Source organism: Heteronotia binoei, chromosome 2 (genome assembly GCF_032191835.1).
Source record: "Heteronotia binoei isolate CCM8104 ecotype False Entrance Well chromosome 2, APGP_CSIRO_Hbin_v1, whole genome shotgun sequence".
NCBI classification, from domain to species: domain Eukaryota; kingdom Metazoa; phylum Chordata; class Lepidosauria; order Squamata; family Gekkonidae; genus Heteronotia; species Heteronotia binoei.
Window position 1 is genome coordinate 196,662,083 of NC_083224.1, and position 27,087 is coordinate 196,689,169.

The window sequence follows — 27,087 nt, forward strand, 5'->3', positions numbered from 1 at the left end:
GGATCTCTCGTTCCTTGCACTGTCCTGGTGTTAAGCAGCGGTAATTGACGCCTGCCTTTTTGCATGACTTGGAAGGGTTTGAAGATTTTGAAAAATGAGTCCTACAAGCGCGTATGCCTGAGGAAGCCTCCGGGAAACAGAACGGTACGGCTGGCATTCGGTCGCATAACGGCGTTTTGAACGCGGGGCCCAACAGAGATTTCATCCGCTTAACACCAGCACGCTGCAAGGAACCGTGACATGGACTCACGTTTTGTATGCACGAGTCTGCGTTGCGTTTTGTCTCATACATAGACGGGATTTGGATCCTTTGTAATGTTTAAGGAACCTACGGTTACAGTCTTCGTTATTCTTCTTTTATATATTTATTTCATACAGCTTGTGTTAGCGGTGAGCAGTGTTCCCTCTAAGCTATGTATGCGGTAGCTCACAACTTTAATGCCAGGAACTCACAACTCTGTGTCAGAATTCCCAAGGTGCCTGCAGGTTCAAAAAGGTTGGGTGGGGGGGGGCCCTGTCTCAGAATAACGAGTGTTTTTGTGGCATTGGTTGGGGGTCCTCGGCAGGTCTGGCTGTCGGGCCAATGCGTTTCTACCGTTCTCCCCTCTCCCTTTCCAGGTGTGTTGTTTGCACAGCCTCCTGGCGCAGCCTCCTCTTCCGTCAGCAAAGGGAACACCAACAGCGGGCAGAGCGCCCCCAGCGGGAGCACAGGCGGCTGGAGCGGTGGCGGAACGGCAGCTCCTCCGGCCGGCTCGGCCGCTCCTCCTACATCTACCTCAACCAACTCCTCTTCGCCTTAAAGCCCGACGAACCGTCTTCTCTCCATCCCGCCAAAGCGTAGGCCCCGGGTCAGACGATACACCGCCCCTTACCTGCTCCCTGTACTTCGGAGGGGGGCGGCACCTACTTCCCCCTGCCGCCCCCCTCCCACGTGTCCGCAAGATGGAGGCGCGTTTGAATAGGGTGCACTCGCGCGACGCTCGATTTGCGCCGGCCCAGATTGCAGCCCACGAGCTCACACGTTCGGGTTTCCGCACGCTGAACTTTGCGCCCTAATCAAACGTGCCTTCCTAAAGTAGACATCCAAAGCTGTCAGCCGGCTCAGGAAGGTGCGCTCCCGCGCCCCGGTTGTGTGTCAGCGCACCGAACGAGGGGCGATATCGTCTGTACCGGCCCAAAGGAAGATCAAACTGAATTTCCTCTACAGCTGACACCAAATACAAACCAAACTTGACATTTGATTTTTGCCGGCGAAAGGTGGGGAGGGGGGAGAGTTAAAAATGGGGCTCCCGTTCCCTCCCTCCCCCCCTTCCTTCCCGCTCTGAATAATTTCTTGTGGTAAATGAATATATGGAAAGGTGGGGGTGGAAAGAACTTTTGCCGGGAGTGGGGTGGAGGGGGGAAGACAGCGAGTGTGTCATTGAACTTCTGAGCCACGTGGTCGATGCGAGGTTTGATGTGATATGCGTAGTCAATCCACAACTCTTTTACCTCATGCAAGCCCAAGCTTTGCACACTGTCTCTCTCTCATTTGAAAAATATATTGTGATATATATTTTTGAATATCTTCAGACGGACACAATCAACTTTGCAGACTGGCGTCGTTTTTAAAGCAAATGAAATCCCCCCCCAGCCTCCTTTTATTAATAGATCATATAATATATGTGTGTGCGTGTGTGTGTGCGTGTGTGTATATATATTATGAAACCAACAGAAAAGAATTTTTACAAACTGTGAGAAGGAGTAGAGCATTATTCGCATTAAATCCCCCCCCTTAAAAACAAAGTTATCTGTAGAGCTTTAAAGAGTTTTTCCTTTCTCTTTTTGTAAATAAATTTTAGTTTTGAAAGGCAATGCAAAAGGGAAAAGAAAAAAACAGACCCTAAAGCAGACAAACAAATCTACATTTTTAGTATTCATTCAGGGAAGACAATTTCGAAAGGCTTTTTTTGTTTGCTGATCTTCTGAGAATATTATAGGGCGATGTGCCCCATTAGCAAGTGAGCTCAAGTGGTCCTACATACGGGGGGCGGGGCCTAATCAGCCCCCGGGGTGGGGCTTGCACAGCCAACTGTAGGCCAAGCCTCCCGTTTTTAGGAGGGGGAGGAGGATCGTAAGGGGCAGCTTGCTAGGCTTCAAATCACCACTCCCCTCTTGACGCGCTCCGTGATCAAGGCGAACAAGAAAATCAGCAGAAGCCCAGGGCCTCTTCTCTTCCAAGTTGAAGCTACCCTCTCAAATCTGTTTTCTGTGGTGTCCCTGCTCCCTCCCTTCCTGCAGCCTGGCTATAAATGGGCAAGAGAATGGCTTAGTTTTTTCCAGAACTTCCGCTCTGGACACAGGTTGGCCGCCGTGAGGAGACCTAACTCTCCAAGCCGCCACACGGCTTCCTCAGGAACAGCCTCGTATCTGCCTTGAAGCGGCCGCTTCTGTGGCCTCTACCTCAGCCTTCCGACCCCCTGCTTTCTCGTCTCCTGGTGGCAAAGAAGCGCCTTCAGTTCGGTCCCCGTCTACACACACCCCTTTGGCAATATATGGGAAGTCATCGACACTGAACTATTTTAAAGCCAATATACAGATCATATATAAGTGGGATCCAAAGGAGGGGGGAGCTTTAAGCTGTTCCCCTTCCTGGGAAAACGACCACTGTAGCATCTGAAGGCACCTTGTTCGGAGCCAATGAAAACCTAACCTAACAACACGTAACCCAATCATATATGTGTTGTTCTTTGCTTGTTCAGCTCATGCTGTTTTTCTCCTCCTCGGTTAATTTAATTTCGCCGGGGAGGGGGGCCCTGAACATTGCCTTAACTCTCCTTTCTGTGCCCCAAGGGAACATCTACTCCAGGGTGCACGCTTCCTCACATACAAGCCCTTCTGCAGCATAGTTTACCTCAGGGTTTTTTGGTAGCAGGAGCTCCTTTGCATATTAGGCCACACACCAGTGATGTTGCCAATCCTTCCAGAGCTTTCAGTTGGCCCTGTAGGAAGAGCTCTGTAAACTCCAGGAGGATTGGCTACATCATAGGAGTGTGGCCTAATATGCAAAGGAGTTCCTGCTACAAAAAAAAAAAGTCCTGGTTTACCTCAGCTAGTAACAGTTCAGTGGTGGCTGATACCAGCTTAACTGGAAGAGCTGCTGTAAAAGGACTGGGATTATTTCTCTGGAGAGAGTCGCCATTTTGGGATTCGTTCCAGATCTTTCAGAAGACTCTTGAGACAACAGCCATGCCAATGTAATCGTTTGCCTTGGGATTGACAACTTCTCTTTTGGCCCGTTTTTAATTTCTAGTTCAAAGCGGGCTTTGGGGGATTGCCGCAGTCATGCCATACCGTCATCCACATCCATTTGCCCTCACTGTTTTCAGTGAGATTTCATCGAGCAGGCCAGATTTTTTTCAAGTCTGTCTTGGCCGCAAGCTGGGCCAGTGCGGGTCCTTTTTGGGCCCTCGCAAGTATCGTGCGGCGACAAAACGAGATAATTTTTTTGCATGAGGGATAAATCAGAAGCGGCTTGAAGCTGAGAGTTCGGAAGCTGCAAGCGAGGTCCGTTCGCCGGATCCCAAGGGCCGCGTCCGTTAAGCCGGACTTAAGGATCCTGCGGGTTCGACCTTGGTTCTCAGGTTGTAAGGCTCCCCAGAGACCTGGCATTCAGTTGCAAAACCTAGCCCCTTTTCCTGTCAGCCTGAGGGAGGCAAACACGTGGTCTTCTGAGAACTGGCAGGCACCAAAGGTGCTTCAGGCGTCGCCAGGGGGCTTAGGCGATTACTTTGGCCACAGCTAACCGTAGGTGGTAGGCCTAATTGGCGGGTATTTTTTCCGTCTCCGGCAACCACCCTGGAGAAAAAGGCAGAGCTGCTGAGGGAAGGTCAGCTTTTGTGACAAAGGGTGTGTGTGTGGGGGAGATGACAAGGTAAAGCAGCTTAGCCCTGAGGGAGATAGGAAAAAGTACTTGGCGAGGGGGGGCAGAACCTGGTGGGTCTAATCCTCTTTAGATGTGAAAACCTGTCTGCCTTTTTTTTGCTTTCAGGAACTCGTTACCTCTCTGTTTTAAGCCAACGGTGGATCTAGGAGCGGAGAGGAGAAAGACAGAGGAAAGAGAGAAAGACCCTCTTTGAGGTTGGGCGTGGCGGGGGCTGAAAGATGCCCCATGCTCTGTATTTAGATACCGGCGTGTTGCTTGCAGAAGGGACAAAGAGGCCTTTCGCCAGACCGCGATCATCACGGGGTTTGCGCGCGTGAGGTTACAGGGGTGTGTACAAAGAGGCCACCCTCGTTACTTCCTCTGGTGTTCTCCGGTGCCAAAGAGAAAATCCTCCGTCACCTCATGAGGAAACTTTGAGCGGTCCTCCAGAGATCTCGCCTTTTGGCTTTTCCATCACTATCGTGACTCCTGTCGGTTTGTGGGGAACCCACCGCATCTGAGGGCTTAAGAAAGAAAAAAACAAACTTTCAGCCATCTTGGGATTCAGATCCCTTGAGAGGGTTTTGTGGAGATTTGGCACTGCACACTCTCCCCCTTTTAACTAAATTCCTTTCCTCCGAATCCCTACTTCTTTTATTCCCTTTTCCACCCCAGACGTGTTTCTTTCTCATTCTGTTTTTCTGAAAGGGAACTCTTTATTTTTTATAGTACTGTAGGAAATTCATCCCCAAATTTCAGGGGTGGAATTCTAGCAGGAGCTCCTTTGCATATTAGGCCACACACCCCTGATGTAGCCAATCCTCCTGGAGCTTACAGTAGGCCCTGTACTAAGAGCCCTGTAAGCTCTTGGAGGATTGGCTACATCAGGGGGTTTGGGCTAATATGCAAAGGAGCTCCTGTTAGAATTCCACCCCTGCCGGATTTCATTCTAATATATTTTTCTCTTATCTAAAATGCAGTTTGGGTGTTCTGTAATAGCTCGGGGCCTGACAGTTGGCATTCTGACATTCCCATTTGCGGAACACAGGTGTCCACAAATCAAGCAATATGGAATTGCTTACGTTGCTGTTCCCCGAGCTGAGCATCGATGGATATCCAAACCTTCCATTTTAAACCGGACAGCAGAATTCCTCTTTCCCAGGATTCAGCTGGGCCAAAATGGCAGCCGTTTCATTCAGCCTTAAGGTGCCTTCCCAAGTTCAGCGGTGGTCTATACGGATTTGTGGAGCTCTAGCGGAAGAATACAATCTCACTTTCTGGGAAGCTCGACCAGTATCAATTTTGACCAGTATCAAAAAATTGTTTTGCGTTCTCCCTTTTCTCTGGAGATGGGTCCGGAGCGATCCGTGTTCTGTCAGAGGCGCTGCATTCCAGGTTTCTAAAAAGCGGGCTTTACAATGGAATTTTCGAAACATCTCTCTAGCATCTAAGCCCAAGCATTGAGATGTAACTGCCTTCTAGCAAGCTAGTCTAGGAATCCTGTTTTGGGTTCCGTTTTTTTTAATCTCTTGTTTATTCTCCCAAGCCCCAAATAGATTATTATCCCTTGTTGAACTATACAGCTATGTTGGATCACCCTGTGAACAGAAGAGGTCTGTTTGCGTGGCTTTGTTTAGTGCGTGAACTATAAAAAGAGTTGAAGAATCTCCATGCTGGTTCAGCCGTGGGTGTGATCGGTTGACTTTACCCCCCGCCCCCAGTCCTACTTCTTTTACATTTTTCTGGTCTCCTCTTAGACAGGACCTCTCTTGGCATGACTCAGCGCCACCTTTGGAAGGGGGGCACAGAATATTCTGGCCTCCTTGTGACACCCCCGCCCTCCCGCATCGCCGCAAAGAAAATCTGTCTCAACTACTTTGACACGTCCGGTCTCTGATTAGCCGAGGCTGTCTTGCTCCTCTCGGCTCGCTTGGCACGCTTCTTTCTCTACATCCCCCTCCTCAAATGTGATCCTCTCTTAACTTACAGCCCCAGCTGTGCTCTTGTCCTGCTCTCTTTGGCCAGATGTGTTTTGTTTTAAGAACAGCGGGAATCTCTCCGGCGCAGACTGGCTAAGATCCAATCTAGCGTCTACCTCGGGGAGAATCCTTGGTCTTCTCCCCACTCTTCAAACCGACCCTGAAGCCCTCTCACTTCTCTCTCTCTCCTTCTGCCTGGCGCAGTGTGCCGTCTGCAGCCTTGAGAGGGACGCTAATAAGGGCAAGAGGCAAGCCCCTCTGTGCTGCTTGTTCCCCCCCCCCGCCTCAAAAAATGATGGTCGTTGGGACAGATGTTTTTAATCCACCCCTGTGGGTAGGACAGCCCGTCTTTCCAGCGTTGGCGTGTTCCACTCATGTTCCGTGGCCCTCTTGGATACTTCGCCTAGGTTTTCTGGGTTGAACTCTGTGGCGTCACCAGAAAATACGCTTCCGTCTCTGAGATATCCCCAAATTTCAGGGGTGGAATTCTAGCAGGAGCTCCTTTGCATATTAGGCCACACGCCCCTGATGTAGCCAATCCCCCAAGAGCTTACAAGGCTCTTGGAGGATTGGCTGCATCAGGGGGTTTGGCCTAACATGCAAGGGATCTCCTGTTAGAATTCCACCCCTGCCAGATTTCATTCTAATATATTTTTCTCTTATCTAAAATGCAGTTTGGGTGTTCTGTAATAGCTCGGGGCCTGACAGTTGGCATTCTGACATTCCCATTTGCGGAACACAGGTGTCCACAAAACAAGCAATATGGAATTGCTTATGTTGCTGTTCCCCAAGCCTGCTGTTGTTGAGAGCTGAGCATTAATGGATATCCAAACCTTCCATTTTAAACCGTACAGCAGAATTCCTCTTTCCCAGGATTCAGTTGGGCCAAAATGGCAGCCGTTTCATTCAGCCTTAAGGTGCCTTCCCAAGTTCAGCGGTGGTCTATACGGATTTGTGGCGCTCTAGCGGAAGAATACAATCTCACTTTCTGGGAAGCTCGACCAGTATCAATTTTGACCAGTATCAAAAAAATTGTTTTGCGTTCTCCCTTTTCTCTGGAGATGGGTCCGGAGCGATCCGTGTTCTGTCAGAGGCGCTGCATTCCAGGTTTCTAAAAAGCGGGTTTTACAATGGAATTTTCGAAACATCTCTCTAGCATCTAAGCCCAAGCATTGAGATGTAACTGCCTTCTAGCAAGCTAGTCTAGGAATCCTGTTTTGGGTTCTGTTTTTTAATCTCTTGTTTATTCTCCCAAGCCCCAAATAGATTATTATCCCTTGCTGAACTATACAGGTATGTTGGATCACCCTGTGAACAGAAGAGGTCTGTTTGCGTGGCTTTGCTTAGTGCGTGAACTATAAAAAGAGTTGGAAGAATCTCCATGCTGGTTCAGCCGTGGGTGTGATCGGTTGACTTTACCCCCCGCCCCCAGTCCTACTTCTTTTACATTTTTCTGGTCTCCTCTTAGACAGGGCCTCTCTTGGCATGACTCAGCGCCACCTTTGGAAGGGGGGCACAGAATATTCTGGCCTCCTTGTGACACCCCCGCCCTCCTGCATCGCCGCAAAGAAAATCTGTCTCAACTGCTTTGACACGTCCGGTCTCTGATTAGCCGAGGCTGTCTTGCTCCTCTCGGCTCGCTTGGCACGCTTCTTTCTCTACATCCCCCTCCTCAAATGTGATCCTCTCTTAACTCACAGCCCCAGCTGTGCTCTTGTCCTCCTCTCTTTGGCCAGATGTGTTTTGTTTTAAGAACAGCGGGAATCTCTCCGGCGCAGACTGGCTAAGATCCAATCTAGCGTCTACCTCGGGGAGAATCCTTGGTCTTCTCCCCACTCTTCAAACCGACCCTGAAGCCCTCTCACTTCTCTCTCTCTCTCCTTCTGCCTGGCGCAGTGTGCCGTCTGCAGCCTTGAGAGGGACGCTAATAAGGGCAAGAGGCAAGCCCCTCTGTGCTGCTTGTCCCCCTCCCCTCAAAAAATGATGGTCATTGGGACAGATGTTTTTAATCCACCCCTGTGGGTAGGACAGCCCGTCTTTCCAGCGTTGGCGTGTTCCACTCATGTTCCGTGGCCCTCTTGGATACTTCGCCTAGGTTTTCTGGGTTGAACTCTGTGGCGTCCCCGGAAAATACGCTTCCGTCTCCGAGATATCCCTAAGATGTGGTAGGCCAGCCCCTCGACAATCGAGAGGCCCGTTTTTGAGGTCTCTCGAGTGCTCTGACATGTCTTTTCTCCAGAAGGAAGAGCGCCAGCTCCAGACACAGCGGGTCCGGATCCCGCAGCTGTTTTGGAGCCAGCCTTCCACACCGTCACCCACAAGACGGCTGTTGACCTGATCATCTTTCTCGTGTACCTATCATCCTTCCCCCTACACATAGGTGGGGGGGTTTTAGCGTGTGGGTGGAAAGGACAGATTCTATATCAGAATTATATATATATATATATTATATATAAAAAGAGCGTGTATGTCTGTTGTTGGGTTTTTTTGTCTTGAGCGTGTAAAAGCGTGCGTCTATAAGAGATGTGGTATAAAAGCTGATTTTTTTCTTTCTTTCTTCCTTCCTTCCTTTCTCTCTCAGTCCAAGCTTGAAGAAGAATTGGATTTTTTTCACTCAGGGGAATGGAATCTGCTGTTTGGATCTTGATTGTATTTTGGAAGGGGGGGAGGGAGAGCGGGGGGGGGGGGTTGGGAGGGTCGGGGAACGAGGGCATGGTAAAAATAAAAATGGGGGGGGGCGTTCCTTGCTGTGGCAGTGATTTGGTGGGGAGGCGAAAGGCAGGGCTCTCCGACTTGTCTGACTGCTTTAAAAAATAAATAAATCTAGATTTGCCTTGCACCCGTTTCTCATAAAGCCCGGGGTCGGGGACACACCTGGAGCCCCATAGCTGTTTGCCTTCCGGGAGGCGGCCATGCCAATTAATTGCGCCAAACCCTCCGGGGAACATTCGTTGTTTTCCAAAGGGGGCGATTTGGTGTCGTGGGGGTGGCTGGTTGAGGTGAGATTGCAAAGAACAACCCCCCCTCCCCGCCCCCTTGTTTTATCTCTTTATAGAGTCTTGCCGTGCCATGATCTTGGGCGTGTTCAAAGGGACATCCAGATCGCTGCGTTTCTCAGAACTGCTTGGGGGGGGCAAAGGACTTGTCGTTCCCCCCACCCCGATTTCAAAGCAGCCGGAGTTCAGCCAGCATGGCTCCAAATATCCCGCCCCCCATGGATGCTCTTAGAAGTGTTTTGCCTATGTCATGGGGGGGGGGGCGCGGGGTGGAGAGCGTGCACAAAACTACCTGACGAGATCGAACTATGATTATTATTATTTTTTTTGGTTTGGATTTCCGTCAGGTGGGGTGAGGGGGGTGTTTGTCGTTGGGCTTTCTCGTTTTAATTCTCACGACGGAGGGAAGGGAACGACTGTAGTTAGTTGTAAAAGAGTCTGTCTTGCTTCTGTAGAAACACTGTTTTTAGGGGGGGGGGAGCTCTGATCTGTTTGTTTGTTTTTTAGGGGGAGGGAGAACATGAATTTCTCTTTTTTTTTTTGCATATCGACTTTAAAAACGTGATTTCGGTTTCTTTGGGGGGTTTTGAAAGGCAAGAAACGAATGAGGTGAATATATGCAATCTGTACAGACGCGCGTCGGGTTTTTTTGACTCAGGTAATTAAAATATCATAAAATTTAAGCCACATTCTACCTCTGAAAACAGCGAGGCCCTCCCGGGCTGCCTTTTTTTGTCTAGGGCTGCTGTGGTTTTGTTGTTGACGTTGTTGTTTTTTCTTTTGTGTTTTTTTTTTTTTTGAAAAAAGAATTTCACCTTTTTTTTCACACACAAAAAAAAATTCAGGTATTAAACCTTTGTGACTTAACGGAAACGGGGGGAAAAAAATTGAAAACACTGAAAAGTTTACATTTTATAACATTATTATACAGATTGTATTTAAACTTCAGAAATATTTAAGACAACTGTAACCTTGTAAAGTTGAATATTAAAGAGGCAAAAAAACCAGGACATCTTCTTAAAAAAAAGTGGTGTCGTATGTACGCCTGCGTGCGTGTGTGTTTGTGTCTGCTGCATCTCTTTAAAGACAGGAGAGAGGGGCCTTTGGGGGTCAAGATGGAAGCAGGAGATGGGGAGGGAAAGGAAGATGAGCTTGCAGTGTCTTTTACATCTCGGCCGCTGCCGTACGCCTTCCACCATCTCAAAAATTTCTTCTCCAGAAAAGGGCAACTGGAATGATTAAAGGTTTGGAACACTTTCCCTATGAAGAAAGGTTAAAACACTTGGGGCTCTTTAGCTTGGAGAAATGTTGGCTGAGGGGTGACATGATAGAGGTTTACAAGATTATGCAAGGGATAGAGAAGGTAGAGAAAGAAGTACTTTTCTCCCTTTCTCACAATACGAGAACTCGTGGGCACTCAATGAAATTGCTGGGCAGTCGGGTTAGAACGGATAAAAGGAAGTCCTTCTTCACCCAAAGGGTGATTAACATGTGGAATTCACTGCCACAGGAGGTGGCAGCGGCTGCAAGCATAGCCAGCTTACAGAGGGGATTGGATAGACATATGGAGCAGAGGTCCATCAGTGGCTATTAGCCACAGCGTATTGTTGGAACTCTCTGTCTGAGGCAGTGATGCTCTGTCTTCTTGGTGCTTGGAAGGGGGGGCACAGTGTGTGGGCTTCTAGTGTCCTGGCCCCACTGATGGACCTCCTGATGGCACCTGGATTTTTGGCCACTGCGTGACACAGAGTGTTGGACTGGTTGGCCACTGGCCTGATCCAGCAGGGCTTCTCTTATGTTCTTATGTGACACAGAGTGTTGGACTGGTTGGCCATTGGCCTGATCCAACGTGGCTTCTCTTATGTTCTCTCCAGCCTGGGCTTCAGTACCGGGCCCTCCCCCACAAGTGTCAGGAACCATGCAAAGCAGTAATATAGAAAAGCTCTGCTGAGGAAAGAAATAAAAAACGGTATGGTTTGGAGGGGGAAAAGCATGATTCCAGCTTGTGGGGGAAGGATCAGCTGAAAAAAAGATCACAGCAAGCCGAGCGGTGGCCAAACTTGCTTTTCGTAAGAGCCGCATAGAATAAACACGAGATGTTTGCGAGACCTGGTAAGACCTCACATGGAGTCTTGTGTTCAGTTTGGGGCACCACATTTTGAGAAGGATCTAGACAAGCTGGAACAGGTCCAGAGGAGGGCGAGAAAGATGGTGAGGGGTCTGGAGACCAAGTCCAAGTTTCCGGTTCAACATTAGGAAGAACTTCTTGACCATTAGAGCAATTCCTCAGTGGAACAGGCTTCCTCGGGAGGTGGTGGGCTCTCCTTCCTCGGAGGTTTTTAAACAGAGGCTAGATGGCCATCTGACAGCCATGAAGATCCTGTGAATTGAGGGGGAAGTGTTTGTGAGTGTCCTGCATTGTGCAGGGGGTTGGACTAGATGACCCTGGAGGTTCCTTCCAACTCTAGGATTCTATGTTCTAAGCTGGAAGGGTCCAGAGGAGGGCGACGAAGATGGTGCGGGGTCTGGAGACCAAGTCCTATGAGGAAAGGCTGAAGGAGCTGGGCATGTTTAGCCTGGAGAGGAGGTGGCTGAGAGGTGATAGGATCACCATCTTCAAGTCCTTGAAGGGCTGTCCTATAGAGGATGGGGTGGAATTGTTTTCTGTGGCCCCAGAAGGTAGGACCATAACCAAATTAAATCAAAATGGGGCTTTGAGAACCATACAACAGGTTTGAAAGAGCCACATGTGGCTCCCGAGCCTCAGTTTGGCCATCCCAGTATAGCAGCACAGCAAGAGGATGACAGATTCAGAGTCCGTCGAAAACAGAGCTGATATAGAACGTCCCGGAGTCGAACCTGAAGTTGCTAGAGAAATGGGGAGGAGTCGCGTCAGGAGTCTCTTGAGCAAAGGGGAAAGCTGCCGATAAAACCACGCAAGCCTTTAGCGACACCACGAAGATACAGCATGGACCTGCCAAGGTGGCGATGTGCTAGGAGAGCCAGTTTGGTGTAGTGGTTAAGTGTGCGGACTCTTATCTGAGAGAACCGGGTTTGATTCCCCACTCCTCCACTTGCACCTGCTGGCATGGCCTTGGGTCAGCCATAGCTCTGGCAGAGGTTGTCCTTGAAAGGGCAGCTGCTGGGAGAGCCCTCTCAGCCCCACCCACCTCACAGGGTGTCTGTTGTGGGGGAGGAAGGGAAAGGAGATTGTGAGCCGCTCTGAGACTCTTCGGAGTGGAGGGCGGGCTATAAATCCAATATCTTCATCTACCTCACAGGGTGTCTGTTGTGGGGGAGGAAGGGAAAGGAGATTGTGAGCCGCTCTGAGACTCTTCGGAGTGGAGGGCGGGCTATAAATCCAATATCTTCTTCTTCTAGTCCTATTACTGGTCGCCTGGGTGTGAGTGGAAACCACAGGTTGACCTAGGGTTGTCAACCACTAGGTGGAGATCTGGGATTACAAATTTCCAACTCCTCTCCAGGCAACAGAGATCGGTTCACCTGGAGCAAATGGCCACTTTGGAAAGTGGACTCCGGCATCATACCCTGTTGAAGTCCTTGCCTTCCTGAGGATCCACACCCCTAAATCTCCAAGTATTTCGCAAGACAGGCCTGGCAGCCCTCGGCTTACCCAAGCAGGAGTGATTTCATAGGAAAAAATGTGCCGGAGCTCATTAGCACAAATGATCGTAAGCTGCCTTATACTGAATCAGACCCGGGCTCCATCAAAGTCGGTATTGTCTCCTCAGACTGGCAGCGGCTCTCCAGGGTCTCAAGCTGAGGTTTTTCACGCCTGCTAACCTGGACCCTTTTGAGTTGGAGATGCCGGGGATTGAACCTGGGACCTTCTGCTTACCAAGCAGATGCTCTACCACTGAGCCACCGTCCCTCCCCTAAAGAGAAACAAATTGAACATATGAAGCTGCCTTCCACTGAATCAGACCATCCCTCAGTCCATCAAAGTCGGTATTGTCTACTCAGACTGGCAGCTGCTCTCCAGAGTCTCCAGCTCAGGTTTTTCACGCCTACTTAATGTGGACCCTTTTGAGTTGCAGATGCTGGGGATTGAAGCTGGGACTTTCTGCTTACCAAGCAGATGCTCTACCACTGAGCCACCATCCCTCCCCTAAAGTGTGACTCTGTGGTGCTGAACATATGAAGCTGCCTTGTACTGAATCATACCTTCGGTCCATCAAAGTCAGTCTTGTCTACTCAGACTGGCAGCGGCTCTCCAGGGTCTCAAGCGGAGGTTTTTCACACCTACTTGCTTGGACCCTTTTGAGTTCGGAGATGCCAGGGATTGAACCTGGGACCTTCTGCTTACCAAGCAGATGCTCTACCACTGAGCCACCGTCCCTCCATCTCCATCACCTACTGCCTGGACCCTTTTTAGTTGGAGATGCCAGGGATTGAACCTGGGACCTTCTGCTTACCAAGCAGATGCTCTACCACTGAGCCACCGTCCCTCCATCTCCATCACCTACTGCCTGGACCCTTTGAGTTGGAGATGCCGGGGATTGAACCTGGGACCTTCTGCTTACCAAGCAGATGCTCTACCACTGAGCCACCGTCCCTCCATCTCCATCACCTACTGCCTGGACCCTTTTGAGTTGGAGATGCCAGGGATTGAACCTGGGACCTTCTGCTTCCCAAGCAGATGCTCTACCACTGAGCCACCGTCCCTCCATCTCCATCACCTACTGCCTGGACCCTTTTGAGTTGGAGATGCCAGGGATTGAACCTGGGACCTTCTGCTTACCAAGCAGATGCTCTACCACTGAGCCACCATCCCTCCCTATTTGCATAACTTATTTGCATATGCCACCCTCCCCTGACATCACCATTATCAGCTCAGCATCTACCTTTAAATGCTACTCGAATTAGAATTGTCATACAACCTTCCTCCCATCCTACTTTTTCAGTTACTTTCTCCTCTGTGGCCACAGTGATAAAGCTGCAGTACTGCAGTCCAAACTCTCTGCTCACAACCTGAGTTTGATCCCGGCGGAAGCTGGGTTCAGGTAGCTGGCACAAGGTTGACTCAGCCTTCCAAGGTCAGTAAAATGAGGACCCAGCTTGCTGGGGGGAAAGTGTAGAGGACTGGGGAAGGCCATGGCAAACCACCCCGTAAAAAAGTCTGCCGTTAAAACGTCGTGATGCGACATCACCCCAGAGTGGGAAATGACTGGTGCTTGCACAGGGGACTACCCTTAAATGAGCCCTGTGGCACAGAGTGGTAATGCTGCAGTACTGCAGTCCAAACTCTGCTCACGACCTGAGTTCGATCCCGGCAGAAGCTGGGTTCAGGTAGCTGGCTCAAGGTTGACCCCCGCCTTCCATCCTTCCAAAGTCAATAAAACGAGGACCCAGCTTGCTGGGGGGGAAGTGTAGATGACTGGGGAAGGCAATGGCAAACCACCCCGTTAAAAAGTCTGCCGTGAAAACATTGCAATGCGACATCACCCCAGAGTCGGAAACGACTGGTGCTTGCACAGGGGGACTATATGTGGCCACAGTGGCGCGATGAAGATTTCCATCTGTCTGCTTTCTATGTTTTATTTTTCCATTTTTAGTGTGTGTGGGGGCGGAAATGTTAGAAAGTTTGTCAACTCTTAAGAGTCCAGCAAAATTCTCACAGGGGGTTTAAACAATGGAGCCCAGAAGCAAGGGTTTTTTTTTTGGGGGGGGGGGTGTTAAGAAAGCACAATAAAATCCAGAGGTTCCAGAGCTGCTCCGTTCCTGTGAGCTCCTGACCAAAACGAGGCCTGGACCCACACAGGCCAAACAGTGAACAGAATTATGGGTAACGAGTTAGTGGATGAGCGTGATCCAGCATCCCATTAAAGCAAAGGCAAATGGTCTTTCCAGCCTCAACGTCACGGACTCTTGTGAAACAGTAACTGATGACAACGAAGTCTGCTTGTGGACGGGAGAAAGAGGAAGAGAGAAGAAAGGGAAACGGAGCCTCTCAAACTTTTGAAACGCAGGATCCTGGGATCTGTGCTTTGAACCCCATCTCCACCCTGAACGTACTCTAAAGGCCATCTGATATAGGTGGGCGGCCGTGTTGGTCTGAAGCAATAGAACAAGGGTGGGGTCCAGTAGCACCTTGAAGATCATCGAAGTTTGATCCAGAATGAAAGCTTTCATGCGCATGCACAAAATGTTAATATTGTTCTGCCTTACAAGGTTGTAAAAAGGCAAAAGGTCGTCCCCTGTGCAAGCACCAGTCGTTTCCAACTCTGGGGTGACGTCGCATCACGGCGTTTTCACGGCAGACTTTTTGTGGGGTGCTTTGCCTTTGCTTTCCCCTGTCGTTGTCGCTTTCCCCCCAGTAAGTTGGGCCCTCATTTGACCGACCTCGGAAGGGTGGAAGGCCGAGTCAGCCTTGAACCAGCTACCTGAACCCAGCTTCTGCTGGGATCGAACTCAGGTTGTGAGCAGAGAGCTCAGACTGCAGGTAGCGGAGATATAAACTTTATAAGGGACACAGGCAAACACAAAGATTTTGTAGCTCTCCCGTATGATCGAGGGAACTGGGCAAAGGAAGCTCTGGCTCTTTCCCTCCCTCCCTCAGGGATGAAGAAGGGGCGGAGCCTCAGCCAATAGAAGGAAGAGAAGCTTGGCTCACTAGCTCTCTGCTGTGCGATTGAAAGAAGAATAAAGATTGAGAGAGCCTGACAAAGCAAGCTCTCCCGCTTCCCCTTCCTCCCCAAGGGAGGAGCTTCAGCCAATGGAGAAAATAGAGGCTTTGCTCTGTAGCTCTTGTGCGATTGAACAAGCCTGGCAAAGCAAGCTGTGACTCAGAAGAAAGTGGGAGGAGAAAGCAGACTTGCTTGTGGGTCTTGTAGGAACCCTCCAGGGGCCTGATTTGGCCCCCGGGATGCACGTTTGACACCCCCAGGGGTCATTTCATAGAAAAATAGGTGGTGGAGCTCATTACCATGATTCATTAGCATATGCCACCCCCACCAGCCAAAAGCGACCCAATGCAAGATAGGAGAGCCCCGGGCGAGTGAGGCCTGCTTCGGCCTACAATCTCATTTCCCTTCCTCCCCCACAACAGACACCCTGTGATGTGGGTGGGGCTGAGAGGGTTCTCACAGCAGCTGCCCTCTCAAGGACAACCTCTGCCAGAGCTATGGCTGACCCAAGGCCATTCCGGCAGGTGCAAGTGGAGGAGTGGGGAATCAAACCCGGTCCTCCCAGATAAGAGTCCGCACACTTCACCACTGCACCAAACTGGCTCTCCAAGATGGAAATGAAGGCAAAACACATGAACTCTGGAACATTTTTGAGGAATTTTGTTTCCATGATAGGGTTGCCAAGTCCGACTCAAGAAATATCTGGGGACTTTGGGGGTGGAGCCAGGAGCAAGGGTGTGACAAGCACTAGTGAACTCCAAAGGGAGTTCTGGCCATCACATTTAAAGGGACCGCACGCCTTTTAAATGCCTTCCCTCCATTTGGAATAATGAAGGACATTATTCTTTGGGGGCTCACAGAATTGGACCCCCTTTTTGAAACTTCGGGGGGTGTTTTGAGGAGAGGCACCAGATGCTATGCTGAAAAGGTGGTGCCTCTACCTCAAGAAACAACCCAACCCCCTCCCCCACAAGAACCCCAGAAACCCACAGATTAATTCTCCATTATACTCCTATGGGAATTGGTCTTCATAAAGTATAATGGAGTGTCCAGCAGACATTTCCCTTCACCCGCCCGCTTTCTGACGACCCTGAAACGGGGGGAGGGCCTCCAAACTGGGGGATCCCCTGCCCCCAACTGAGAGCTATAGTGCTATGATGAGTGACTGAGAATGATCTTAGTTGCGGCCGAGAGAAGAACTACAGAAACATGAAGTCAACCTAGGATTCACGTTGCTGCCAGTGGTCCCTCTAAGCTGAGTTAGCGTGAGCTGGCTCACAGATTTTTAGCCTCCAGCTCGCAGATTTTTGTCTTTGCTCACCAAAAATGGCCCCAGAGCGCAATCGTTGATGCAGTCGCTCACAGCTTTAATACCAGTAGCTCACAAAGTACAATCAGTCAGTTTATTGCGGCTCTAGGCCAATCGACAGCAACAACACAACTCATCAATAACAGTACAACACAACACCAAGTTGAAATATAACATAACAATATAAAACTTGTACATCCATCAAAGTACAATCTTCGCTCACAAGATTCTGCACCTTAGAGGGAACATTGCGGTGCCTATTTTGTGAAAGAAATAACAGCTGCTTTACAGTCTACAAGCGCCACCTGGCAACATCACCCATCGGAGAAGAAAAGTTGGCAACCGGATTTTGTGCTGGATGTGTAAATCGTGGCGTGTTGACTGCAGGACATGCTAATTGCAAGTGCGTGGGACTGTGACGTTAAGAACTTTGATAAGAGTTCATGTTTTAAATGCAATGATATAGGGAGGGACTGTGGCTCGGTGGTAGAGCATCTGCTTGGTAAGCAGAAGGCCCCGGGTTCAATCCCCGGCATCTCCAACTAAAAATGGTCCAGGCAATAGGTGATGGAGATGGAGGGATGGTGGCTCACTGGTAGAGCATCTGCTTGGGAAGCAGAAGGGCCCAGGTTCAGTCCCCGGCATCTCCAATTCAAAAGGGTCCAGGCAGTAAGTGATGGAGATGGAGGGACGGTGGCTCAGTGGTAGAGCATCTGCTTGGCAAGCAGAAAGTCCCAGGTTCAGTCCCCGGCATCTCCCAACTAAAAAGGGGTCTGGGCAAATAGGCGTGAAAAACCTCAGCTTGAGACCCTGGAGAGCCACTGACAGTCTGAGTGGACAATACTGACTTTGATGGACCAAGAGTCCGATTCAGTATAAGGCAGCTTCAGATGTTCATAACAGCTCTAACTGGGGAGGGACGGTGGCTCAGTGGTAGAGCATCTGTTTGGGAAGCAGAAGGTCCCAGGTTCAATCCCCGGCATCCACAACTAAAAAGGGTTCAGGCAAATAGGTGTGAAAAACCTCCTCTTGAGACCCTGGAGAGCCGCTGCCAGTCTGAGTAGACAAGACTGACTTTGATGGACCAAGGGGGGTCTGATTCAGTAGAAGGCAGCTTCAGATGTTCCTATGTTCAAGCATAATAATGCTCCTTTGATGTGTTCTATGAATATAATAGAATTTGGTATGCAAAGGATTTCAGTGGTCTTTAAGACTTTGTGTTGTTCAATCCATCTGCTGTGGTTTCCTGTGTGTACATTTCCCAACCGGGGACTGGCAACCGTATTCCATGACGAAGTTCCGGAACTCCATCTCATTACATTCCCCCAGAAAGAAAGCCCCAGCTAAAACATCACAATCTGGCAATGAAGTGTTTTGAGTTTGCCAGAAAGCTAGGATATTCAGTAAAACCAGATTTATTTTTTTTTTCCAAAAGCGGGGAAGGCTTTTTCAAGAGCACTCAGGGCCCAAGTGCCCCCTGCTGTTTTTACCCTGCTAACAGATGAACACGAAAGGTGGACAATGAAAAAAGAAGACAGAAAGACAAATTCATTTGAAATGTGGGGTTGAAGGAGAGCTCTACAGATACTGTGGACTGCCCAAAAGACACAGAAGTGGGTTCTAGATCAAATCGAGCGTAAATTCTCACTAGAAGCTTAAATGATTAAATTGACGCGTATCGGACTTTGGTTGCATGATGAGAAGACGTCGCCGAAACAGGCAAGCGTGCTAAGAAGAATTGAAGGCAGCAGGAAATGGAGAAGACCCCGGGGTCCTTTCGTAGAAAAATAGGTGGTGGAGCTCATTAGCGTATGTTGTCCCCCTCCCAAGCCAAAAGCAACCCAATGCAAGAAAGGAGAGCCCCAGGCAGAGGAGAGCCAGTTTGGTGTAGTGGTTTGGTGTGCGGACTCTTATCTGGGAGAACCGGGTTTGATTCCCCACTCCTCCACTTGCACCTGCTAGCATGGCCTTGGGTCAGCCATAGCTCTGGCTGGAGTTGTCCTTGAAAGGGCAGCTGCTGTGAGAGCCCTCTCCAGCCCCACCCACCTCACAGGGTGTCTGTTGTGGGGGAGGAAGGGAAAGGAGATTGTGAGCTGCTCTGAGACTCTTTGGAGTGGAGGGCGGGATATAAATCCAATATCATCTTCTTCTTCAGGCAAGCCAGGCCTGCTTGGGCTGGCTAGAGATCCAGCCAGCCCAAGCAGGCCTCGCTTGCCTGGGGCTCTCCTGCCCGCCCCCCCAGTCAAAAGGCCAGCAAGCCACCCGCTGCCCAAAATCACATAAGAAGTGGAGAAAGGCAGTTTTGCCTTAATACTGAAAAGTCCAGGCTTGCCTTGGGTGAGATAAAACAAGACGTCCAGTTGCGCCTTTAAAACTAATGTTTATCTCAATATGAGCTTTTATGAGTCCCTTCTTCGGATATGTGGCGGCGATAAACTCGGAATCCTGTTTTAGGGCCAAGAAGGAGTTAAGGCAGAGAGTGAATCCCATCCTGTTCAACTGTAAATCTGTGCGAGGAAAAAAGAACGGTTAGGTGGAAGTCTAATAACGAAACTGCATCGTGTGATCTCTCCGTACAGCTGAGAGCCTCACAAAGATGAGGATGCGGGCAGAGGCCTAGCGAAGCAGAAGAGCAGTTAGAAATAATGGATGATGAGAGAAGCCAAGAGGTTCGAACAGATGCTCATCTTTACCTTTGAGAGGTACTCAAAGTATTATACCGGTATTTTTCTCTCAAAGGTACAGATGCTGTACCTTTGAGAGAAAAATACCAGTATAAAGTTACGGTCTGATAAAACATGGGGCAACCAACCAGGCAACATTTCCTTAGAGGGAATCCCGCAGAGCTATTGGAGATTGTATTGACTAAGAATAGGGGTCGTTTTGTAGCAAAATAAGTGGCGGAGCTCGTTAGCATAACTCATTAGCATATGCCCCCCACCAAAAGCAACCTGATGCAAGAAAGGAGAGCCCCAGGCCAGCGAGGCCTGCTTGGGCTAGCTAGAAATCCAGCCAGCCCAAGAAGGTCTCGCTCGCCTGGGGCTCTCTTAGACCAACCACAGTCAAAAGGCCACCAAGCCACCCACTGCCCAAAATCACATAAGAAGTGGAGAAAGGGTGGTGTGGGCTTCTCCAGGGGTTAATGAGGGCTGCTCGGGGTGTGGCAAAGCCCCTGGTGGCTGGCTGGCTGCTCGCTCTCCTAATCCAGGGATTGTTATGCAGCTGCACCTCCTATTCAGTGGACAAGGTAGGTAGGTAAGGAGGAAGAGGGGGAACCCTCAGAAAGGTTCAGGAGCTGTGCTCCTGTTAGCTCCTGCTGAATCTGAGGCCTGACAAAGAATATAAAAGCCTCTGTTTATGTGGGAATGACATGCACGGTTAAGTTTTTGCGATCAATTCTCATTCCATGATTTCCTGTTTATATTCCACTAGAACAGGGGTGGCCAACGATAGCTCTCCAGATGTTTTTTGCCTACAACTCCCATCAGCCCCAGCCAGCATGGCCAATGGCTGGGGCTGATGGGAGTTGTAGGCAAAAAAAACATCTGGAGAGCTACCGTTGGCCACCCCTGTACTAGAAGTTTGAGGGGAGGGAAGCAAAGAGAGACAAACCAGTGACCTTCAGAAGCCAGTGGTGAAAGGCCTTAATGTCCATCAACATATCAGACCTGAAAGTCACTGTTCTTTAGGTAGCATTGCCAACTCTGGAGTCAAGAATACCTGGAAATTTAACGGTGGAATCTGGGGAGGTGGGAGTTAGGGCAGTGAGTAGGGTTGCCAATCCCCAGGTGGGGGCAGGGGACCCCCCAGTTTGGAGGCCTTCCCCCGCTTCAGGGTCAGTCAACGGAAAGTGGGGCAGGGGGAGGAAGGGAAATGTCTGCTGGGCACTCCATTCTTCCCCCTGGAGACTGATTCCCATAGAGAATAATGGAGAATTGATCTGCGGGTATCTGGGGCTCTGGGCGATTGTTTTTTGAGGTAGAGGCACCAAATTTGCAGCATAGCATCCAACACCTCTCCTCAAAAGACCCTCCCAAGTTTCAAAAAGATTGGGTCGAGGGGTCCAATACCATGAGCCCCCAAAGAAGGTGACCCTATCCTTCATTATTTTATAATGCAGAGAAGGCATTCGAAATGTGTGTGGTCCCTTTAAATGTGATGGCCAGCACTCCCTTTGGAGTTCAAGATGCTTGTCACACCCTTGGTCCTGGCTCCACCCACAACGTCTCCTGGCTCCGCCCCTAAAGCCCCCAGATACCTTCCAAAACGGACGCTTTCTCCAGGAGAAGTGGAATACATGCTTAAAACAAATAAGTGATTCATGTAGTCTGGAGCCAATTGCAATTAGGGTTACCAACTCTGGGTTGGAAAATACCTGGAGATTTTTGGGAAGGAGCCTGGAGAGGCTGCAATTTAGGGAAGGGAGAGACCTCAGCAGGGTCTAATGACCCCAGAGTCCACCCTTCAAAGCACCCGTTTTCTCCAGGGGAACTGATCTCTGCAGTCTGGAGATTAGTGGGGAAAGCGGGAGATCTCCAGGCCCCACCTGGAGGCTGGGAACCCTAGTTTATGGAGCTCTCCAGGGCCTTCCCCCCCTCCCCACTTTGCCCTCCTGTCCGTGCCTCTCCCCATCTCTATGATCACTGTCTGCGTGCCCTTCCTTCCCTCCTTCCTTTCTCTGTCGCCCTATCCCTTCTTCCGGCTGTGGGAGGCAATCCGAAGCGTCACAGGGCCAGCTAGAGCGCAAAACACAAACACTTGTCCCTCCCCGCCCTCCGTCCCGGAATGGAAAGATGGCGCCGGAGCGACGACGGAAGTAGGGATTCCTTGAACGGAAGTCCGCCGCTTGGCGCGTGGGGCCTTCGGCGCGTGCGCGGAAGGGGCGTGAGGCGGCGGTTGGAGATGGCGGCGTCCGTGGGCCCCGTGGAGGTGGCGCTGGTGGCGGTTGCCGAGGCGACGGCGGGGGGCGCGGCCTCCGTGGCGGGCGGCGCGGGCTGCTGGGTGTGGGAAGTGGGCTCCGGGGCGGTTGTGGGCGGCTACCGTGGGGGGAGCTTCGCCGCCAGAGGGTTGGCGCTGCTCGGAGGGGAGTATCTGCTGGGGGCGCAGCTCGGCAAGGCCTGGCTCGGGGCCTGGGAGCTCCAGAGGAAGGTGAGAAATATCTGGGGGCTTTGGGGGTGGAGCCAGGGGACGCGGGGGTGGAGCCAGGGGGCTTTTTGGGTGGAGCCAGGGGGCTTTGGGGGTGGAGCCAGGAGACACGGGGATGGAGCCAGGGGGCTTTGGTGGGTGGAGCCAGGAGACACAGGGTGGAGCCAGGGGGCTTTGGGGGTGGAGCCAGGGGACACGGGGTGGAGCCAGGGGGCTTTGGGGGTGGAGCCAGGGGGCTTTGGGGGTGGAGCCAGGGGACACGGGGTGGAGCCAGGGGGCTTTGGGGGTGGAGCCAGGGGACACAGGTTGGAGCCAGGGGGCTTTGGGGGTGGAGCCAGGGGACACAGGGTGGAGCCAGGGGGCTTTGGGGGTGGAGCCAGGGGACATGGGGGTGGAGCCAGGGGGCTTTGGGGGGAGGAGTCGGGACACAAGGGACCGCACACTTTATAAACGCCTTCCCGCCATTTGGAAATAATGAAGGATAGGGGCACCTTCTTTTGAGGCTCATAGAATTGGACACACACACCCCCAGTCCAATCCGTTTGAAACTTGGTGGGTGTTTTGAGGAGTGGAATTGGATGCTATGCTGAAAATTTGGTGCCTTTACCTCAAAAAACAGCCCCCCCTGGCATACTCCAGATCAATTTTCAGGCTGCTCTGAGACTGGGGCGGGGGGGAAGAAGGGAAAGGAGATTGTAGGCCGCTCTGAGACTGTCCTTGAAAAGGCAGCTTCTGGGAGAGCTCTCTCAGCCCCACCCGCCTCACAGGGTGTCTGTTGTGGGGGAGGAAGGGAAATGAGATTGTAGGCCGCTCTGAGACTTTGTTTGTTGTGTGTGGCGGGGCAGGGGGAAGGTAAAGGAGATTGTGACTGCTAAGAGATTCAGAGTATAGGGCGGGATATACTGCCCCTGTTAAAAGGATCTGCTGTACCCCCCCCCCCCCAGCATGTGGTTTTGATGGGCGTTTAGATACTTGTCCAGGTATATTTCTTAACAGTGAAATGTCAGCAATAGGGTGCCAAAATTGGCCTGCCCTGAATTTAAAATACCTTAATTTGGAGACCCTGTGACCTATAAGGAATCTCTAAATGTATTTTAGAGAATTTTGCAGCCGTCTTCTATGGCACGTTTGGGCTTTCTCTCTGGCTTTTGAGCTGTGTGCACGCACAGACGTGTCGCTCCATAATTCTGGCAGGTTTTTGCCGTAACAGCTGAGAGCCTGGATGATCTACTCTGTATCCATCCCCTAGCATGGCAGTGTGGGGCACCAGCCAGTGTGATGATAGGTCAGGTGGCCATGAGAGCGGCTATGGGTTGGGGCTGTCAAGTGCCCCCCCCAAAAAAAAATCAAAGGCCCTCTGACCTTCCAAATCTGGGCTACGGGGCTGGCTTTGCTGACCGTTTATAACGAACGGATGATGAACGAGGGGCTGGAAACTGTGAAATCCAGAAACGAACTATACCATCTTTGAAAACGACAGGTGGGGTAGCAACCGATGACGTCCGTTCTGGGAAGGAAAAGCCCTGCGCGTGTCTCCCCAGCAGGGCTTGCAGAAAAGGTCTCGCTTCCTCTTCCCCTTCCGGCAGCTCACCGGAGGAGGGGCTCTCTCCTCCCCCACAAACCAGCGTGGGCTCTGCCAGCTTGAACGCATGCCTGCTTTCTCTCCTTAGGATCAGCTCCAGCAGAAGATCATCTGCCCCGGGTTAGTGTCCTGCTTGACGGCCGCTCCCAACGGCCTCTACATCCTGGCAGGCATTGCCGAGAGCATCTATCTCTGGGAGGTGAGCAAAGGCTGAAGGTGTGGAGGGAGCGGGGAGGACAGCAGCTTGCCTGGACCGCTGGAGCTTGAAGACTGTGTCTCTGCTGGGGGGGTGAAGCACTGTGGCATCCTGGCCACCCATCGTTGAAGCAGAAAACTGCCAGCCTTTTAATCCCACCATCGTCCACCTGGGGTGCAGTAGTGTCAGTTTGGTGTCGTGGTTAAGATTCCCAGGTTTGATTCTCCACTCCTCCACTTGCAGCTGCTGGAATGGCCTTGGGTGAGCCATAGCTCTGGCAGAGGTTGTCCTTGAAAGGGCAGCTTCTGGGAGAGAAGAAGATGATATTTGGATTTATATCCCACTCTCCACTCCAAAGAGTCTCTGAGCGGCTAACAATCTCCTTTCCCTTCTTCCCCCACAATGGACACCCTGTGAGGTGGGTGGGGCTGAGAGGGCTCTCACAGAAGCTGCCCTTTCAAGGACAGAGTCTCAGCGTGGCCTGCAATCTCCTTTCCCTTCTTCCCCCACAACAGACACCCTGTGAGGTGGGTGGGGCTGAGAGGGCTCTCACAGCAGCTGCCCTTTCAAGGACAACCTCTGCCAGAGCTATGGCTGACCCAAGGCCATTCCAGCAGCTGCAAGTGGAGGAGTGCAAGTGGAGAGCTCACAGGGTGTCTGTTGTGGTAGGCCACTCTGAGACTCTGTCCTTGAGGGGCTGAGAGAGCTCTCCCAGAAGCTGCCCTTTCAAGGAGAGGCTCAGAGCAGCCTACAAGCTCCTTTCCCTTCCTATCCCACAACAGACACCCTGTGAGGCGAGTGGGGCTGATAGAGCTCTTCCAGAAGCTGCCCTTACAAGGACAGAGGCTCAGAGCAGCCTACAATCACTTTTCCCCTCCTACCCCACAACAGACACCCTATGAGGTGCGTGGTGCTGAGAGAGCGCTCCCAGAACCTGCCCTTTCAAGGACAGAGGCTCAGATCAGCCTATAATCTCCTTTCTCTTCCTCCCCCACAGCTCTCTCAGTGGTTACTTGGTGAGGTATAGACATAACAGCTGACAGCATGTAAGAATGAAATGATAATAAGTCAAGCCTGTAAGTCAAAACCTGTAAGATTTTGTTGTTCAGTCGCACAGTCAAGTCCAACTCATTGCGACCCCATGGACGAAGTCATGCCAGGCCCTCCTGTCTTCCATCTTCCTCCGAAGTCTGTTCAAATTCGTGTTTGTTACATCAGTAACGCTGTCCAGCCATCTCCTCTTCTGCCATCCACTTATTTTGCCTTCTGTCTTTCCCAGCATCAGCGTCTTCTCCAGGGAGTGCTCCCTTCTCATTGGGTGCCAAAGTATCTGACCTTCAGCATCTGACCTTCCAGGGAACAGTCAGGGTAGATTTCCCTTAGGGCTGACTGATTGGATCTTCTTGCAATCCAAGGGACAAGAGTCTTCTAGCACCACAAGGTTACGTCGAGCTATATAGCAATCCTGAGGTTAAAATCATGGGAAGTGGCACTCTTGACGCATACAGTCTACCAATATCGGGCATAGAACCCTTGTACTTGATGGCCCTCAAGTAACTTCTTAATATTAGGTTGGCTTGAGCCCCAGCGCTAGGGTTTCTGCCACCCCCCTTCCCCGGTAACCTATAATCGGTGTGATGATGTAACCTGGAAGCGACGTCATCACGGTGTCACGCCCTCTGCCCAGCAGCCCTCTCCTGCTTCGGAGGGAGATGAGCAGTGGCTGGGGGGGGGGGGGACACTGCCCCCCGTGGCCCCTGTTCACCTCCTTCCAAAATGGATGAGGGCTGCTGGGCAGGGGGCGCGCTCATTCTTTTCTTCCCTCCGAGCAATTGGAGAAAAGAAAGAACACCGCACAGTATCAGGGTCAGTGCGAGCGTGGACGGGTGTCAAGTCCCCCCAGTAGTTCAAGAAATCACACAGTCCATTCATATAGGCAGGTTTAATCCATGGACGACTTGGAGGCAAAACGCGGTTTTGCTAAGACGGACGTCTTACATCATAGGCCCCCTTATATAGGTTAACATAGCCGTTATATTTTCAAGCAGAAGTGGGAAGCTTAAGCGGGAAGAAGAAGATGAAGATATTGGATTTACATCCCGCCCTTCACTCCGAATCTCAGAGTCTCAGAGCGGCTCACAAACTCCTTTCCCTTCCTCCCCCACAACAGACACCCTGTGAGGCTGGTGGGACTGAGAGAGCTCTCCCAGAAGCTGCCCTTTCAAGGACAGAGTCTCAGAGCGGCCTGCAATCTCCTTTCCCTTCCTCCCCCACTTGCAGCTGCTGGAATGGTCTTGGGTCAGCCATAGCTCTGGCAGAGGTTGTCCTTGAAAGGGCAGCTGCTGTGAGAGCCCTCTCAGCCCCACCTACCTCACAGGGTGTCTGTTGTGGGGGAGGAAGGGAAAGGAGATTGTGAGCTGCTGTTGTGGGGGAGGAAGGGAAAGGAGTTTGTTGGCCACTCTGAGACTCTGTCCTTGAAGGACAGCTTCTGGGAGAGCTCTCTCAGCCCTACCCACATCACAGGGTGTCTGTTGTGGGGGGGGGAAGGGAAAGGAGATTGTGAGCCGCTCTGTGACTCTGAGATTCGGAGTGGAGGGCAGGATATAAATCCAATTTCTTCTTCTTCTTCCTGCTTAAGGTTCTCACTTTTGCTTGAAAATTTAACAGCTATGTTAAGCTATATAAGCGGGTCTCTGATGTAAGACGTCAGTCTTAGCAAAACTATGTTTTGCCTCCAATTCGTCCATGGAATAAACCTGCCTATATGAATGGACTGTGTGATTTCTTGAACTACTGCGGGGACTTGACACACCGTCGCCGCTCGCACTGACTCTGATATTGTGCGGTGTTCTTTCTTTTCTCCGATCACTCAGAGGGAAGAAAGAATGAGCGCGCCCCTTGCGCAGCAGCCCTCTCCCATTTTGGAGGGAGCTGAGCAGGGACCGCAGGGGGCGGTGTTTCTCCCCACCACCACCCCGCAGCCCCTGCAAGAGTCATAGCAAGAAAGATACATAATACAATTCATGGTAAGACCTTGACTGACTCAAGGTCACTCCAATAGGCGCAAGTGGAGGAGTGGGCGAATCAAACCCAGTTCTCCCAGATAAAGAGTTTGCACACTTAACCACTACACCAAACTGACTCTCAAACTGGGAACTTTTGGTGGGCCGCCCACGTCATAGTCCTGGGAACACAGGTGCTTTCTAATCACATTCTAGTTTAGCGACTGGCCTTGAGACCTTGCTCTGACCACTGGAAAATAACTTCAATAACAAGTTTCACAGATAAGCAAGCCTAACGTAGGGAAGCGAAGCGGCAGGGATGACAAC

At 51.0% G+C, this 27,087-nt stretch overlaps 2 protein-coding genes across 3 annotated transcripts in view; both read left to right on the forward strand.

Moving 5' to 3' along the window:
• Window positions 1–1,876, forward strand: part of ARID3A (AT-rich interaction domain 3A) — a 120,811-nt gene extending 118,935 nt beyond the window's left edge. For both annotated transcript variants that reach the window (XM_060232803.1, XM_060232804.1), the window contains exon 8: window positions 619–1,876. In XM_060232803.1, coding sequence (XP_060088786.1) covers window positions 619–800 — 182 coding nt within the window. In that variant the 3' untranslated portion in view covers window positions 801–1,876. The remainder of the gene's footprint in view (window positions 1–618) is intronic.
• Window positions 1,877–21,729: 19,853 nt separating this feature from the next.
• WDR18 (WD repeat domain 18) overlaps window positions 21,730–27,087 on the forward strand; it is a 103,593-nt gene continuing 98,235 nt past the window's right edge. Inside the window, exons 1-2 of the mRNA XM_060232823.1 lie at window positions 21,730–21,983; window positions 23,651–23,761. Of these exons, the coding sequence (XP_060088806.1) occupies window positions 21,738–21,983; window positions 23,651–23,761 (357 nt within the window). The 5' untranslated portion in view covers window positions 21,730–21,737. The remainder of the gene's footprint in view (window positions 21,984–23,650; window positions 23,762–27,087) is intronic.